Source organism: Erpetoichthys calabaricus, chromosome 3, assembly GCF_900747795.2.
Source record: "Erpetoichthys calabaricus chromosome 3, fErpCal1.3, whole genome shotgun sequence".
NCBI classification, from domain to species: domain Eukaryota; kingdom Metazoa; phylum Chordata; class Cladistia; order Polypteriformes; family Polypteridae; genus Erpetoichthys; species Erpetoichthys calabaricus.
Window position 1 is genome coordinate 202,411,392 of NC_041396.2, and position 14,384 is coordinate 202,425,775.

The window sequence follows — 14,384 nt, forward strand, 5'->3', positions numbered from 1 at the left end:
AAAGTATTATAGTTTGGTTCGTGTGAATCTGAGAAACAGACTGCAGGTCAAGGGAAGGGGGAGGCAGAACCTCAGGAGTAGGGAGCCGGGCAGGGCCATCCTCACTCACGCTCCAGCCTCAATTCGAGTCGCTGTACCTCTCGCCATGTGTTGGAGCATACTTTGCCTCCGCTTAGCTAGCAATACCTGTTTGTTAAACAGACATTATCATCTTCAGATTGTTAAAGAGTAATGTTTGACGTTTTTGAGAGAGAGATCAGAGCTACTGATTGCCAGAGATATCACGGCCACGCGGGGGATGCTCCCCCATCACAGCTGAACATGATCAGATACAGATACAGTGGTAACGTTTCACATTGGAGCTTACCTACCTTCCGCTTGGCTAAAGATACCTTGCCAACTTTTTACATTTTTGGCAAAAGATCACAGCTACATTCTCGTCCCTGATAGTTAAACCAAAAATACCGGACTATTCAAAATGAAATGTATTTCAAGCAAACTATATAAAGACAGAAACACATTCTGCACATCATTGGATAGAGGAAAGTTCAAAGTTTAAAAGCCCACCTAAAAGTACCAGTGACTGCTACTGAGCCCTGTTTCTTGTTTATAGTAAAATGGCGACAACAACACAAGAAAAATCATTTTGGAGGTCTGGCGTTACCTCAACAACACCATTCCAGGACAATGGATTGGAAGAGGTGGACAACAAGATCTTGCTCATTGTCTATGGCCTCCCAGGTCTCCAGACCTTACCCCCTGTGATTTTTATCTATGGGGGTACATTAAAGAAAGAGTGTTTGTTCCACCTATGCCCACTAATCTTCAAGATTTGCGACATTGAATTGAGGAAGCTGTGAATTCAGTAACTAGGGACCATCTGACTCATGTGTGACAAGAAATGGTCTACCGTTTTGATGTTTGTCATGCTACACATGGTGCTCATGTTGAGGGCATGCAACCTCAAGAACCATAGGACCAAACTTTAAACTTTCCTCTATCCAGTGATGTGCAGAATGTGTTTCTGTCTTATACAGTTTGTTTGAAATAAATTTTTCATTTTGAATAGCCTTGTATTGTACATAAAGAGGCCCTTGGAAAAGAAAGCTATTAATATAAATTTTTCTCAATACAAATTATTACATTTTTGTTTTTAATTTTTTTATTGATTTGTAAAGTTTGCCCAGTTTCACTACTATGCAACAGCTAGTAACAGTATAAAACTGTGCTACTTGTTATTAAAGCTTCAGATCATGTCAGGAAGGAATATTCAAGCTCCAACATCTCCTGATTCTAGACCTTTTGTTTCTCCTAAGTCCTTCAGCACAACTCTGAAGTCTCTATTTTAAATTAGCTGGATGATTTATAGTTAGTGTATCCCTCTGTAGCTCTGTCCATGTGTTTTTTGGGGCTATCATACCGTAAAGACTGTAGTGCGAAACAGAGGAATTCACTAGCACTCAAACAATGTTGGTAGCAAGGTGGGGCTTAAAAACAATGTTGGTTATTCAGTAAGCAAACCTGGCCTTACAGTCCTCTTCAATGTCCTCCACCCGCACAGATCAGCTGTTAAACTTTGCTCACATGGGATTAAAGATAATGGCTCCCACTTACTCCTCACAACCCTGAACTCATCCATGTCAGGATCAAGACTCCCAAGAACCTCTCACCAAGGCTGATGGATTTTAGTGGTGGAAAATACCTTGTAAGTGCTTCAATCTAGCAAGCAAATGCTTTATATCTATCATTCTTTGCCATGCTCTGTATGGACTCAGTTTATAGCTAACTTCTCCTTATGGCTTTGCTCCTTTTCTGAGGTCCGCAGATGTAACAATATTGATTCTGTCCCTGCTGCTACCTACCTAGGAATTCTTATTCTCAACCAACTCCTGCTGTAAGTACATGCAGCTTATTGATTGTTTATGAACACATTTTGCGAATGTATGGTTTACAGGCTGTTTCCATCATATCAGTGTTTAATTTTTTGAAAGTATGATTTACAGGTTCTTTCCATCATGTCAATATTTCCTTATGAATTATCTTGTAAATAATGAATTCATTCACTGATTGATGAATCACTTAATTTGTAAACAGTACTTTGTACCACATATCAGTTAAACCAATTTAAACAAGTAAAGAAAATAAACAATATATAGCCAAAAAATATAAAGATTATTTATTTATTTAATTTTATTTAAATACTGGTTGCAAGCACAATGTAGTCTACTTTGTTGTAATTGGCTTAAACGCTTTATTAAAAATGTACTGCTTGTTTGAGCTGCCAACGAAATGTTACAAACCGGGAATTTTAGATAATACGAGGATTGTAAAAAGGCAAAAATTTGGTCCTGATGCCAGTCTAAGATGTAGACACAGAATACGCATGTGTAGGAAATCCATGGATCCCATATGGCTTATCTGCCATACAGGTAATTCAGTCTGTTTAGTGGCATTTAACTTCATGAGAAGTAGCTCAAAGGCACACAACTATCTATGCCATCAGTACCACCAGCTTTCATGATGAACGGGCATAACGGTGAAGGGGAAAAAGCACAGCACACCCTGTTAAAGAAAATGCCACATAAAAATAACATTTGTTGAATCTGTGCTGATATAATAGTCTTTCTCTCTTGCAAGAGGGTTTACTGGATGGCATGCAGTTGGAGAAATGTGTAAAATTTGCATAAATGAAGTCTGAAGCACAGTTTTAAATTACTCTGTTATAATTAGACATCTAAACAGCAAATCTAAGTATTATAACACCATCTACATTCAGACTTGGATGGGATGTAGAACCTGGCCCCGAAAAGAAAACAATGACTTGTACAATATCAACTCAAAGATAAAATTGTCTGTGGAAGGATAAAAAGTTACATGTATTTGTTAAAGCGGTTATAGCAGTTCCATTTTTGGTCTTCCTTTGGGGTCCTTTTAGGCAGAGAACTCCTCGCTGCCGGTAATTCCACTCATGATGCACTGTTCATTTTTGTATCCATATGCACATTCTTGCACACACACACCCGTACACACTCATGCACACACACAGCCACACATGCACTCACACAGGTAGCAGCATCTTAAATCGTAACAATCCAGTGAGGATGTTAGTGTCCAGAGCTCCCAGCTGTAGAAGTGTGGTGTTTGCCTTGCGCTTTCTTTCTCCTGTGTTCAGTTTTGTTTTTATTTTCTGATGCCCCTCTTGTATCTGTATCTCTTTTGGTGTCTCTCTCATCTTGTCTGCTCTCGTGGTTTTCTTCTTTTGCTGGTCTTTTTCTTCTCTCTTCTTTTCCCCTTTTTTCTATAAATAAAATAAGACATATTTAAATAAGGCTTTTCAAAATACTCAAGAAGAAACACAAGGCAGAAGATTTGCTTAGATAGCATGCCATACATTTTGCATACTGGTTATACATTAATTTTGTTTTATTTTGACATGTTCAGTTTTGAAAAATGCTTTCTGCTATCCCCCTTATGTTTTGAAGAAAAAAAAATGTTTTGAAGAAAAAAAAAATTGTTCCTTCTAAAGATTGTTAGAAATGTAGAATTCATTTGTTTTGTTTATTTTTTTGTTTCAATGTGGTTTTCAGGTTGTTGGAATTGTTGCACATTTCACCATGGTACCATGTTAGTTTTCTTGTACACTTTCATTTTATTAACAGTTTGGGTACTGTTGTTGTGACGGTGCCATGCACAGATGGCAGGAAGTGCCTGGAGCGTGGGAAAGGCGCTATATAAATAAAATTTATTATTATTATTATTATTGTGATATCACTGATTTAACAGTATAAAAGTAAGCATTGTGCACTTCATTTGTATCCAACTTTATCGGTATACAGTATACAGTATAGAATTCTAAGGGTTGTCTGTCACGTAAAACCTTGCCAACCACTGGACCTTGAACCATGATCTTGATCTTAATTTACAGCTTATGACATATGTGAAACATGACCCAGGAACTGGAGGTGCAGGCTACCTCACCCATGTAATTGGGTTAGGGTCGTAGTCACAACAAGTAGCACGTGTGGTTACACACACTGGCTGACTAGAAAAGAACAGGCAATGCAGCATTGCTGACTTACAAAAAGTCATACACGAGCAAAAAATTGGACATGTGGACTTCGTCCACCATGTTATCAGACTTTGGGTCCTTCTCACGGCGAGTGGCAGGAGATGACAGCAAAGCGCATTGTGCAGGCTGCCTGATGGTGTTCATCACAAATGCAAGTCATACACTCCAAGTACTAAAAAATGTCATGCACAACCAAAAAATTGGATGTGTGGGCTTCGTCTACCACATTATCGGACTTCAGCTACTTCTCACAGTAAGTGGCAGAAGAAGAACCTCCGTTAAATCTCATGACAATGAAGCACATTGCACAGGCTGCCTGATTGTTCTCACCGCAAATGCAAGTCATACAGTCTGAGTATCTAAAGGTGGTCATACCGACTTCTAGGGCATGACAAGGGTGGCAGCACCCTCGGCACAGTGACCTAGGGTGCTGTGTTTGTGAGAAGCACATGAACCACTTTTCAATGATGACCGGAGGCCTACGTTTTTGCTGTTATAAAAATATAATGATGTTTGGTTAATAATTTTTGTCATTGCTTGATAGCTGGAAACTTGTACAAGTGCCTTGAGCCTGTACTTAGAAAAGAGGGCAAAACAAAAATAAGCTTAACTGAATAGAATGATTTTTTTCTTTAAAACTTTGCCCAAATAATCCACAATAATGTACTACAATATTTTGTCTTTTTAGTTTCCTGTGTTTTACGTAAAAGTTGATCTACAACTCTGGAGTAGTTTAGTGTGTGTATGTCTAAGTGTACTCTACAATGAATTAACGTCTCATCCATGTTTTTGCCTTGTACTTATGCTACCAAAATAGACTTTGGTTATATAAAGAAAATGGATGGATTAATTAAGTAAGTAATGTTTTGATAAAATGCAAGAGCATCACAAACTTTACAAGATATTTAGTGAGTAAATTCTTGAGGTGAACTCCTATTACACACATAGAAATAAAGTATTAATGCTTAAGTGTTGCCCCATAACAGAAAAAATGAATTCATTTTATTACCACGTATGATGTGATTACTACCAGAATGGATGAAATAAATTCCATCCACTCAGACACAACCTTAGTTCATACAAGTTATTGCATCCACCTTCAATAGAAGGTCAAAGCTTGAACATTTCAATTGTTCATCCCGCACACTGAGCATGTGTCTGCTCAGCAACTAGCATTGTCAAATGCCTTTTTTATAAAATTCTACAGACTTTTTTTACACCACCACCACAGTTTTCCACTGCACCAGGAATGCTAGAATGAAAATGATGATGATAATTTTCCACCAGACAAAACTAAACAACCCAAACCAAAACAAACATGCACCAGGTTAACTAAAAGTCCAAAAGAAAGGAGCCACCTTATGAACTCCATAGGTTAAAAATAAGAAACTTAGTAATAGAAAGTAAAAGTGAAAAATGTGCTAAATCATTATAATTATTTTAATAGTTTGTCATTGACTCTTATTAACTGCTACATCCACAATCAATAGCTCTAACTGCCTTCAGACACTATTGTCTTATATAAAAATTCAAAATCCAGGATTTCCAATGTCCACCTTTAAATGAACAGAACTACCTTCTAAGGATATTTAACATCTACAGTCTTAAGTCGGCTTTGATGAAGGATTGGCCACAATATTTATGGATTCTGGAGTTCCCAAACCTAAGTTCATTCCTTAGTCCTGTTGCTCTTTCTGTTGGTTTTCTGTAGGTTCTCCTGTTTACTGACATCCTAAGGATCTGCGCTGGTATCTGGAAGGCTGCCGATTCAAATCCTGTTACTACCAGAAGGAGTCCTACTCTGTTGGGCCCTTAAACAAGGCCCTCAACCTGAACATTGCTCCAGTAGTGCTGTACAATGGGTGACCCTGTGCTCCGACCCCCAAAGGTTGTGCAAAAAGTCAGTTTCCAATTATTGATTAATATAGTATATCAAATCAAAAAATCTAAATCCTCAAGACATATATGTTACATTAAATGGATGCACTATATTTGACTGAAAGCATACGAGTGTTTTGTATAATGCCAGGGAAGGTTCCTTGAATCCAGTGCTGGTGAGATAATCTCTGATTACTTATGACCCCATAATGGAAACAAACAAGCTCATATGATGGCTAAATGAACTGATATTTGATTAAAGCTGCCAACTCTATAACAACGCTGCAATCACAGAGTTCATCCACTGAGGGGTACTATTTAATTGTTCTATAATTAGAATTGGTCAAGGCAAAATAATTTAAGAAAATTTGCATTTTTTCATTTACTGAACCTAGTTTTTTCATTATAAATAAAGTTTTTAAAGATTAAAAAAAGATTTTTAGATTAAAAAATAATTTAAGGACAGATGAGAAATAAACATTTGATCTCTATTTTATTCATCCATCTATTCATTAGTGAATTTTCTCTATCCAGTTTTCCCTTGACATTGTCATAGTGAGCTTCACCTATTCCAATACTAATCAGTCTCAAAAGTGATATCAATTAGATGAATAACATCATTATTACAAAAATTAATGCCAGTGACATTAAATCCACCCATAGATTTCTTTGCGAGTGAGTGTCGGTGTGGACTTGAGAGTCTCCCATGATGAACTAGCAGCCAGCTACCATACTACATGCACTTCAGAACAGGTAGTTTAAATGAAGCGTAGCATATTCGTCCCTGGCCAGTACTTGGATGGGAGACCAACCAGGTTGCTCCTTGAAGAGGTGTTGGCAAGGCCAGCAAGGGGGGGCGCTTACCTTATGGTCTGAATGTGGATCCCAATACACTGCTGTAAAAATGGCACTATCCTTTGGATTTAGACGTACAATCAAGATCCTGATTCACTGTGGTCATTAAAGATTCCCGGGCATCCTTCATAAAAAGTAGGGTATATCCAGATGTCCTGGCTAAATTTCCCACCACAGCCTAGTCATTCTGACCCCCTATTCTTTCCCTGTCTCTAATGGGCTCTCTCACCACCACCTAACACCTAATGTGTGGTGAGCTTACTGGCATAAAAATGGCTGCCATTGCAATATCCAAGTGGTGATTGAAGTGACTCCCCACTTATTATGTAAAGTGCTTTGATTAGTGAGAAAAGTCCTATATAAATGTAAAGAGTTAATATTATAATTATCTGGCACCTTATCTAAGGCTCATTCCTGCCTTGTGCCGCATGCAGTCTAGAGAGGCTTTAGTCCACCTACAACTCTGGGTTTGACCAAGTAGGTTTCAGGAAATGATAAATGGACATTATCACTCATTAAAGTGACTTTGGTATTTATTTAATTTCATAAAGAAACTCACAAGCCACTTGGAAAGATAATATAACTTCTGAGGCAAAAGAATATTGTATTTGAATTTTGCCCATAATTATTTTCTTTACCATAGTTCATACTTCACTATGAGGTGGTGCTTGTGCGATTATTAATAAAATGCAAACCTATATATTGTTGTTTTTTTATAGTTGAGCACTGCTGTTTACTTTACAAATGGGCTTTTTCTTGTCAGTGATTACTGATTATTAGACATTCAGTAAATAAACTGAATTGATAAGAAATAATGGGAATTAGCTGTTTCAGAAGTATAAAATCAGGAGACAACCTATGCAAAAAGAGAATACAATTCAGATAATACTATAAAAGACTAGAAGTGGAGTCTCGGGGCTAGGCCAGTATTGTGAAAAGCATTTCATTATCTCAAGACTGACATTGGCCTCCACCAGATCCAAACTGTAGCGGCTGAGTCAGTGAAATAAATCTTCATAGGGTAACAATTCTGACCCATAATTAGTCACATCAGCCAACAGAGGCTAAAACATTCCAGAAATCAAAAATTATGTTACACTGTAGCATATCACAGCTGCATGTTTAGTCTGCTCTCGAGAAACAAGGCAAGAAAAAAAAACCTCTCTATGAAATAATGCAACTGGAGGTATGCTGGTAACTACCGGCTTTTGGGCGCACTTAGAATGTGACATTTACTCCTGAACAAAAATACAAAAACAAAAGGGTATATTTATACTAAAGATCATTTGCGGTAGCTGCTTTAAATGCAGTGTGGACATACAGTTAGACTAGACTGCAGTATGAAGTGCCGAGCCTTTGACTTGAAAAGATGTAAGGCGCAGCATACTTGGCATCAGGCTACCCTTGTAGAGTTCATTATGGAGTGCTGGATTTTTCCACTCCTTACCCAGTACTTCATTTTATTTGTTTAAGACATACAGAAGCACACAAGGAGTGGGGTGAACGTGAGGAAACCCAAATCCTCAATTGCAAAAAAAAGCAAATAAAATTGCATTCCAAAGAAAGTGTTCCCTGCACCACCTGACTAAACTTGACAATTTATAGATCTATGTTTAATTTTTTTGTGTTTTTTTCTCCTTCTAGTGTCACATGATGAACAATGGCTGCAGCTTCTTGACAATGTGTCACAAGGTCAACTTAATGTACTTTTTAAGTGTGCTGGAAAAATATACACTAAAAATGAACAAGAACTGAACAGCAGGAAATAATAAAAAATGAGAAATTTACTTTAGCAAACTAGGAAACTTAGGCTAATAGAGAAAATGGGCAATGAAGCTGAGTAATGCAACAGCACAAGGCAACCTTTGTACCTTTTGTGCCTTTGCTTATGATTACAGTGCTAATTGATTTATTTAACTAACATGTGCATCAAAGTGATTTACAAATCACAGTTACACAGTGTAAATGAAAAGAGAACTGCCACGATGAAAAGTCTTTCTCAAGGTCACTCGCTGAGACCGTGCTTAGGACTGAACTGGCAACAGTGTGACAAATGGTCCAACACATTAGCCACTAAGGCACATGGCTAATTTGAATTCTTACATTGCTCTTACATTACTATATAGGGAACTAATGCCTTTATTGGGCTCCAGCTATAAGTCTACATTCTGCATTTAACCCATGATCTCATTTCTGACCACCTATTTCTGCCACCACAAGAGTCACACCACTTGAAGGATCTTCTCCTTAATGGCAGTTTCTGGTCCCCCCCCAATATAGTTTAGTTGTATAGAAATATAAATAACCTTAAATTTTGCTTGGTCTGTCTGCAGGACATTGGCCAGAAATCTTGTTCTACATGCCCCTGACTGGTCAATAGGCAATACTGTGGCGCAGCAATGGACTGAGCAGATTGTGCAAAGCACAAGGGCCTACAAGCTTGAGGGGCCCACTTGGGGCCGTATAGATTTTAAAAAAATTGAATGACTTAAAATCACTTGCACAGTTCATTGTGTTAATAATTCACTGTTTCAGTGACATGTTTGCACCATCGCCAGGCAAGTCCAATCCAATCCATGATGATATTACATATTCGGCAGGCCTACTAGTCCGCCTTACAGAGAAGTGCACATTCCCAAATTTGGCGACCTTTGGCGTGCCATAGCAGATGTGAACAGAAGAAGTTTTGAATGACGTCACATGAATAATGTAAAAATACATTATCGTAAATAATTGTTACTTTTGTACTCTGATTTGATGTCAACAGTTTTCGAAATTCAAACTCGGAAACAGTAAATCATAGCAATTCTGTTGTTAAGTTATGGTCCCCGTTAGTTGGCAAACACCGAATATTAGAACAATTTGACGCTTTTTATACTCTTGCAAAACAACACCATGACAGCCAGTAGCAGCGGATCCAGCAAACATTACAAGAGTGGTGCTGCTAAACGTAAGGCACGCCTGCAACAGGAATTGAAAAACGCCAAGCTTACCAAGATTTCTACCTTCCTCAAAACTGAGCGAGGGCCAGCGATGGTAACTGAGAATGCTGATGCTGGTGAATCATTGCAACTGTCGCAAGCAGGTTATACAGTCAGTGCATTGAGTGAAATGGTTGCAACTACCGAGTCTGGAAGTAGCGATACAACGGGTTCAAATCAGGTGCTCTCTGGTAGAACCGACTAAAAATGGAGAAACTACTAAAGACAAACAAGCAATATATATGACCAAGCAATTTCCTGCCAACAAGGCAAATTTCCTGGAACCATTGACACCTCACTTTATGATGTCTATTTTCTCAGAACTTGTGTAAAACAGGTCCATTGTGTAGTAGTATCCTGTCAGCCGGTGTTGTCATTTTAATTTGTTACGAATTGAAATGGCTTCATTTTATAGCACAGAACAGTTTCTACTTTCTAGCTGACGTTACATTTTAATCATCTTCCTTCACAAAGTTGTCTTGGAAAAGCAATCGGCTCCACATCTTACATACTGTATATTTATGTACTACTACTACTACTACTACTACTACTACTACCCACACCTCCCACATTCCATTCCCACAATTTATTTTATTTTTGCTAACTTACAGCTGCCCTAATAAATTGATTAAAAAGGTTATTACAAATTCCATTTAGAGAGCCAGTTTGTTTGTCACCAGCATGTGATCTGATAGTGTCGTGGTCGTGGACACCACTGTGCAGCCGGCCCCTAAGATCTAGTTGCAAATAAATTTCTAACAGTTATGCTAAACAGGATGGGCCCACCTCAGGGCACTGCACAGGAGCCTTCAGCAAGCTAGCTACGCCACCGAGGCAATACTAAGCCACATAAGATGAAACAAAGTAAAATACATTTTTGTAAAACAATAAAATATTAATATGTCATATTATTTTCTAACTCTCTTAAACCAGCCAGGGTCATGGAAAAAGGCTAATCTCAGCTGTCATAGAGTGCAAGACAGGATCAAACTCTGGACAGGGTGCCAAGCCATTGGAGGGCAAACACACACACCCTCCCACACACAAACACACACTAGGGCCAATTTAGCCAATTTAGCATTGCTAAACAACTCACCTAACCTGCAAGTCTTTGGACAGTAGGAGGAAACCAATGCAGACATGAGGAGAATATACATACTCCATACAGTGAGGACCTGGGACACGAACCTTGGTCTCCTTACTGTGAGACTATATCTATATATATAATTCACTAAGTCCATGGCAAGCAAGACGCACGCAAGACCGAGCCCCGCCCACCAACAATTCACTAAGCAGCCGACCATGGCACAAGCACTACAGAGCCAACAATACGCGCGAGAGCGAAAGCATTTCCCAATAATGTTTTCATTAATCAAGAACGAAAGTTGGAGGTTCGAAGAAGATCACATACCGTAGTAGTTCCGACCATAAATGATGCAGACTGGCAATCCGGCAGCGTTATTCCCATGATCTGCCGGGCAGCCATTACTCCCACTGGCATGCCTCCGCATAAAGTCAAGCTTAAAAGTGGTTCAGTCGTCATGCTTCTCAGAAACCTCATGCCAGCAAGAAGTCTCTGTAAAGGCACTAGACTGACTGTTCTCAGCATTCACTGCAATATACTGGAGTGTAAAACAATCGCAGATCCTACCTCACAAACTGTCCATATTCCCCGGATTTCCCTGACCCCATCAGATTCAAATTTGCCTTTTACTTTTACATGCAGAAAATTTCCTGTTAGATTGGCCTTTGCAATGGCAATTAATAAGGCGCAGGGACAAACTTTCAAAAAGATATGCCTGTATCTGCCAAAACCAATTTTCAGTCACAGACAATTGTATGTTGCTCTCTCCAGAGTTCCATCTTTTCATTCACTTACAGCACACAGGCGCGCGCGCGAGAGACACACACACATATACAGGCTCACGCGAGGCAGAGAGACACACACAGACAGGCACGCGAGAGAGAGACACACACACACAGGCGCGCGACAGAGAGACACATACACACACACACAGGTACACGCGCGCGAGAGAGAGAGACACACACACAGGCGCGAGAGAGAGAATTCCTGACCCCATCAGATACAAATTTGCCTTTTACGTTTACACGCAGACAATTTCCTGTTAGTTTGGCCTTTGCAATGACAATTAATAAGGCGCAGGGACAAACTTTCAAAACGATATGCCTGTGTCTGCCAAACCCAGTTTTCAGTCACGGACAATTGTATGTTGCTCTCTCCAGAGTTCCATCTTTTCATTCAATTACAGTCGTATCCTCAAACCCACCCCATTTGGACAACTGTGTCTTTCAGGAAGTGTTCACCCATCAATACATAATTATGCGGCGTATGCTATGCAGCGGGTTGGCTAGTAAATATAAATTTAATAAAAACAATATATTTAAAAAAATGTGTTTTATTTGAAATATTGATTACTTCCAAATGAGACATTTCAAACTAGTTTTGTATTGTGGGTAATTATTAATAACAAAAAAGAAAACAAAAATCACAAACTGTTAGCCTGATGGGTCACTTTGTTGTGCATAGGTTGCTGCTGCCGCCTCACACATCCAAGGCTCAGACTTTCAGATGCCAGGCTAGTCGCTGTCTGTATGCTGTTTACATGTTTTCATTGTATGTATGTGAGGTTTTGTCTGGGATTTCTGCTATAAGATTTGCACGTTAGGTGAACTAACAACTATAAATTGGCACAATACAACACAGTGTGTTCCATGATGGATTCCAGGATTTAGGACCATGTTGCAGAACATGGATGAATGGAGGATATTAGGGTCATAGGACATCCCTTGATCTGAAAAAAACAAACCTTTTTTTGATATATTTTAAAATATTTTCTATTTATTAATACAGTTGGTTGATTGCCATGAATGAGTGACATAAGAAATAATCCTTTTCATTTAGTCATCTGTAAAGTTATTAATTAACTGGCAATGACAAATAATAACACAAAAGTGAGAAAATGTTACCCTTAACAGGTAAATTATTTAATTATATATTTAAATATTATTAAATATACATTATTTTTTACTCTTAGCATTTTAAAATCTTGAATGCTGAATTCTAAAAATAATAAACTAACCATTGAGCGGCACGGTGGCGCTGTGGGTAGCGCTGCTGCCTCGCAGTTAGGAGACCTGGGTTTGCTTCCCGGGTCCTCCCTGCACGGAGTTTGCATGTTCTCCCTGTGTCTGTGTGGGGTTCCTCCGGGTGTTTCCTCCCACAGTCCAAAGACATGCAGGTTAGGTGGACTGGCGATTCCAATTTGTCCCTCGTGTGTGCTTGGTGTGTGGTTGTGTATGTGTGTGTGCCCTGCAGTGGGCTGGCGACCTGCCCGGGGTTTGTTTCCTGCTTTGCACCCTGTGTTGGCTGGGATTGGCTCCAGCAGACCCCCGTGATCCTGTAGTTAGGATATAATGGGTTGGATAATGGATGGATGGATAAACTAACCATGTTTTCATAATCTGCATGACAGTGGTCAAAGTTACTTGCACCTCTGTAGTTTCTGTTTATATTTGTGTAGATAAACGAGTTTAATATGAAGCTTGAGCACTGAATATAGTTATGAATTGCAAAACCAGAATTACACAAATACTTTGAAATATACTATTTTGAAATAATCATATAAATGTGTACTGCTGATTCCAGCAAAAAAGTATACCCATTACACTACACATGAAATATATAAAATAATATAACTAGTCTTTATTATTATGTTTTTTTTCCAAATGGTAATAAGTATCAATGCTTTATTAATGAAATTAGTGTTTAGCAGATATTTCTAAAATTATTCGGTAATTTATTTAAAAAGATATGATATTAGATTTGCCAATTCCTCTCTTCTTTTAAGCAGGACCTGCCATTTTCTATTGCTGCGATACTTAGTGGATTTATTTCTTAAAATGTGATATTTAGTTACACATTAGTGTCAATCAAGTCTTTTACAAAATGCCAAAACAGCAGTTCCAGTAGATCAGGGTTTGGGTGAAAACACCTGCTTAAGGAATTAATGTGATGTTATTTATACATTGATACTCACACATGAAAATTATTCTTCAGATATTACCAGAGCTCAAATGGAAGAATAAATAAGAAAAAAAGAGGAATACTGTGTAAGTAAAGAAAATGTGGATTTACTACATGCACATCTCATGCTAATCATCCCAACGTCCGTTTCACTAAGATGTAGGAGGACATTTGGTGTATATGGGCAAACCTGGGCATGCAAACTTCACACTGACAGTGCTTTTCATTGAACTATTATGCTGATAACCTCAATGTCCAACATACTGCATGTAGGACAAAAACGATTTTATATTTTTATATATATATATATATATATATATATATATATATATATATATATATGTGTGTGTGTGTGTGTGTATTTATTTTTATTTATTACAATATTTGTATTTTATATATTGTGTATTTCAATACATATACATTAAGTCAGAAGATACAGTAAATCTCTTTTCATATTCACCCAGTAAGTCAAATTAAAGTCACTGTTTTAGTTTGTCTCACTTATGCAGCTGAAAAAATGTCCCAGCTTTAATTTAGAGAAGAGAGCAGCCACTTC

The 14,384-nt window shown here is 38.2% G+C and overlaps 1 protein-coding gene across 2 annotated transcripts in view; it reads right to left on the reverse strand.

Annotated features, from left to right (window-relative positions):
* Window positions 1-2,153: 2,153 nt before the first annotated feature.
* Window positions 2,154-14,384, reverse strand: part of rspo3 (R-spondin 3) — a 52,042-nt gene continuing 39,811 nt past the window's right edge. For both annotated transcript variants that reach the window (XM_028797680.2, XM_028797682.2), the window contains exon 5: window positions 2,154-3,298. In XM_028797680.2, the coding sequence (XP_028653513.1) occupies window positions 3,105-3,298 (194 nt within the window). In that variant the 3' untranslated portion in view covers window positions 2,154-3,104. The remainder of the gene's footprint in view (window positions 3,299-14,384) is intronic.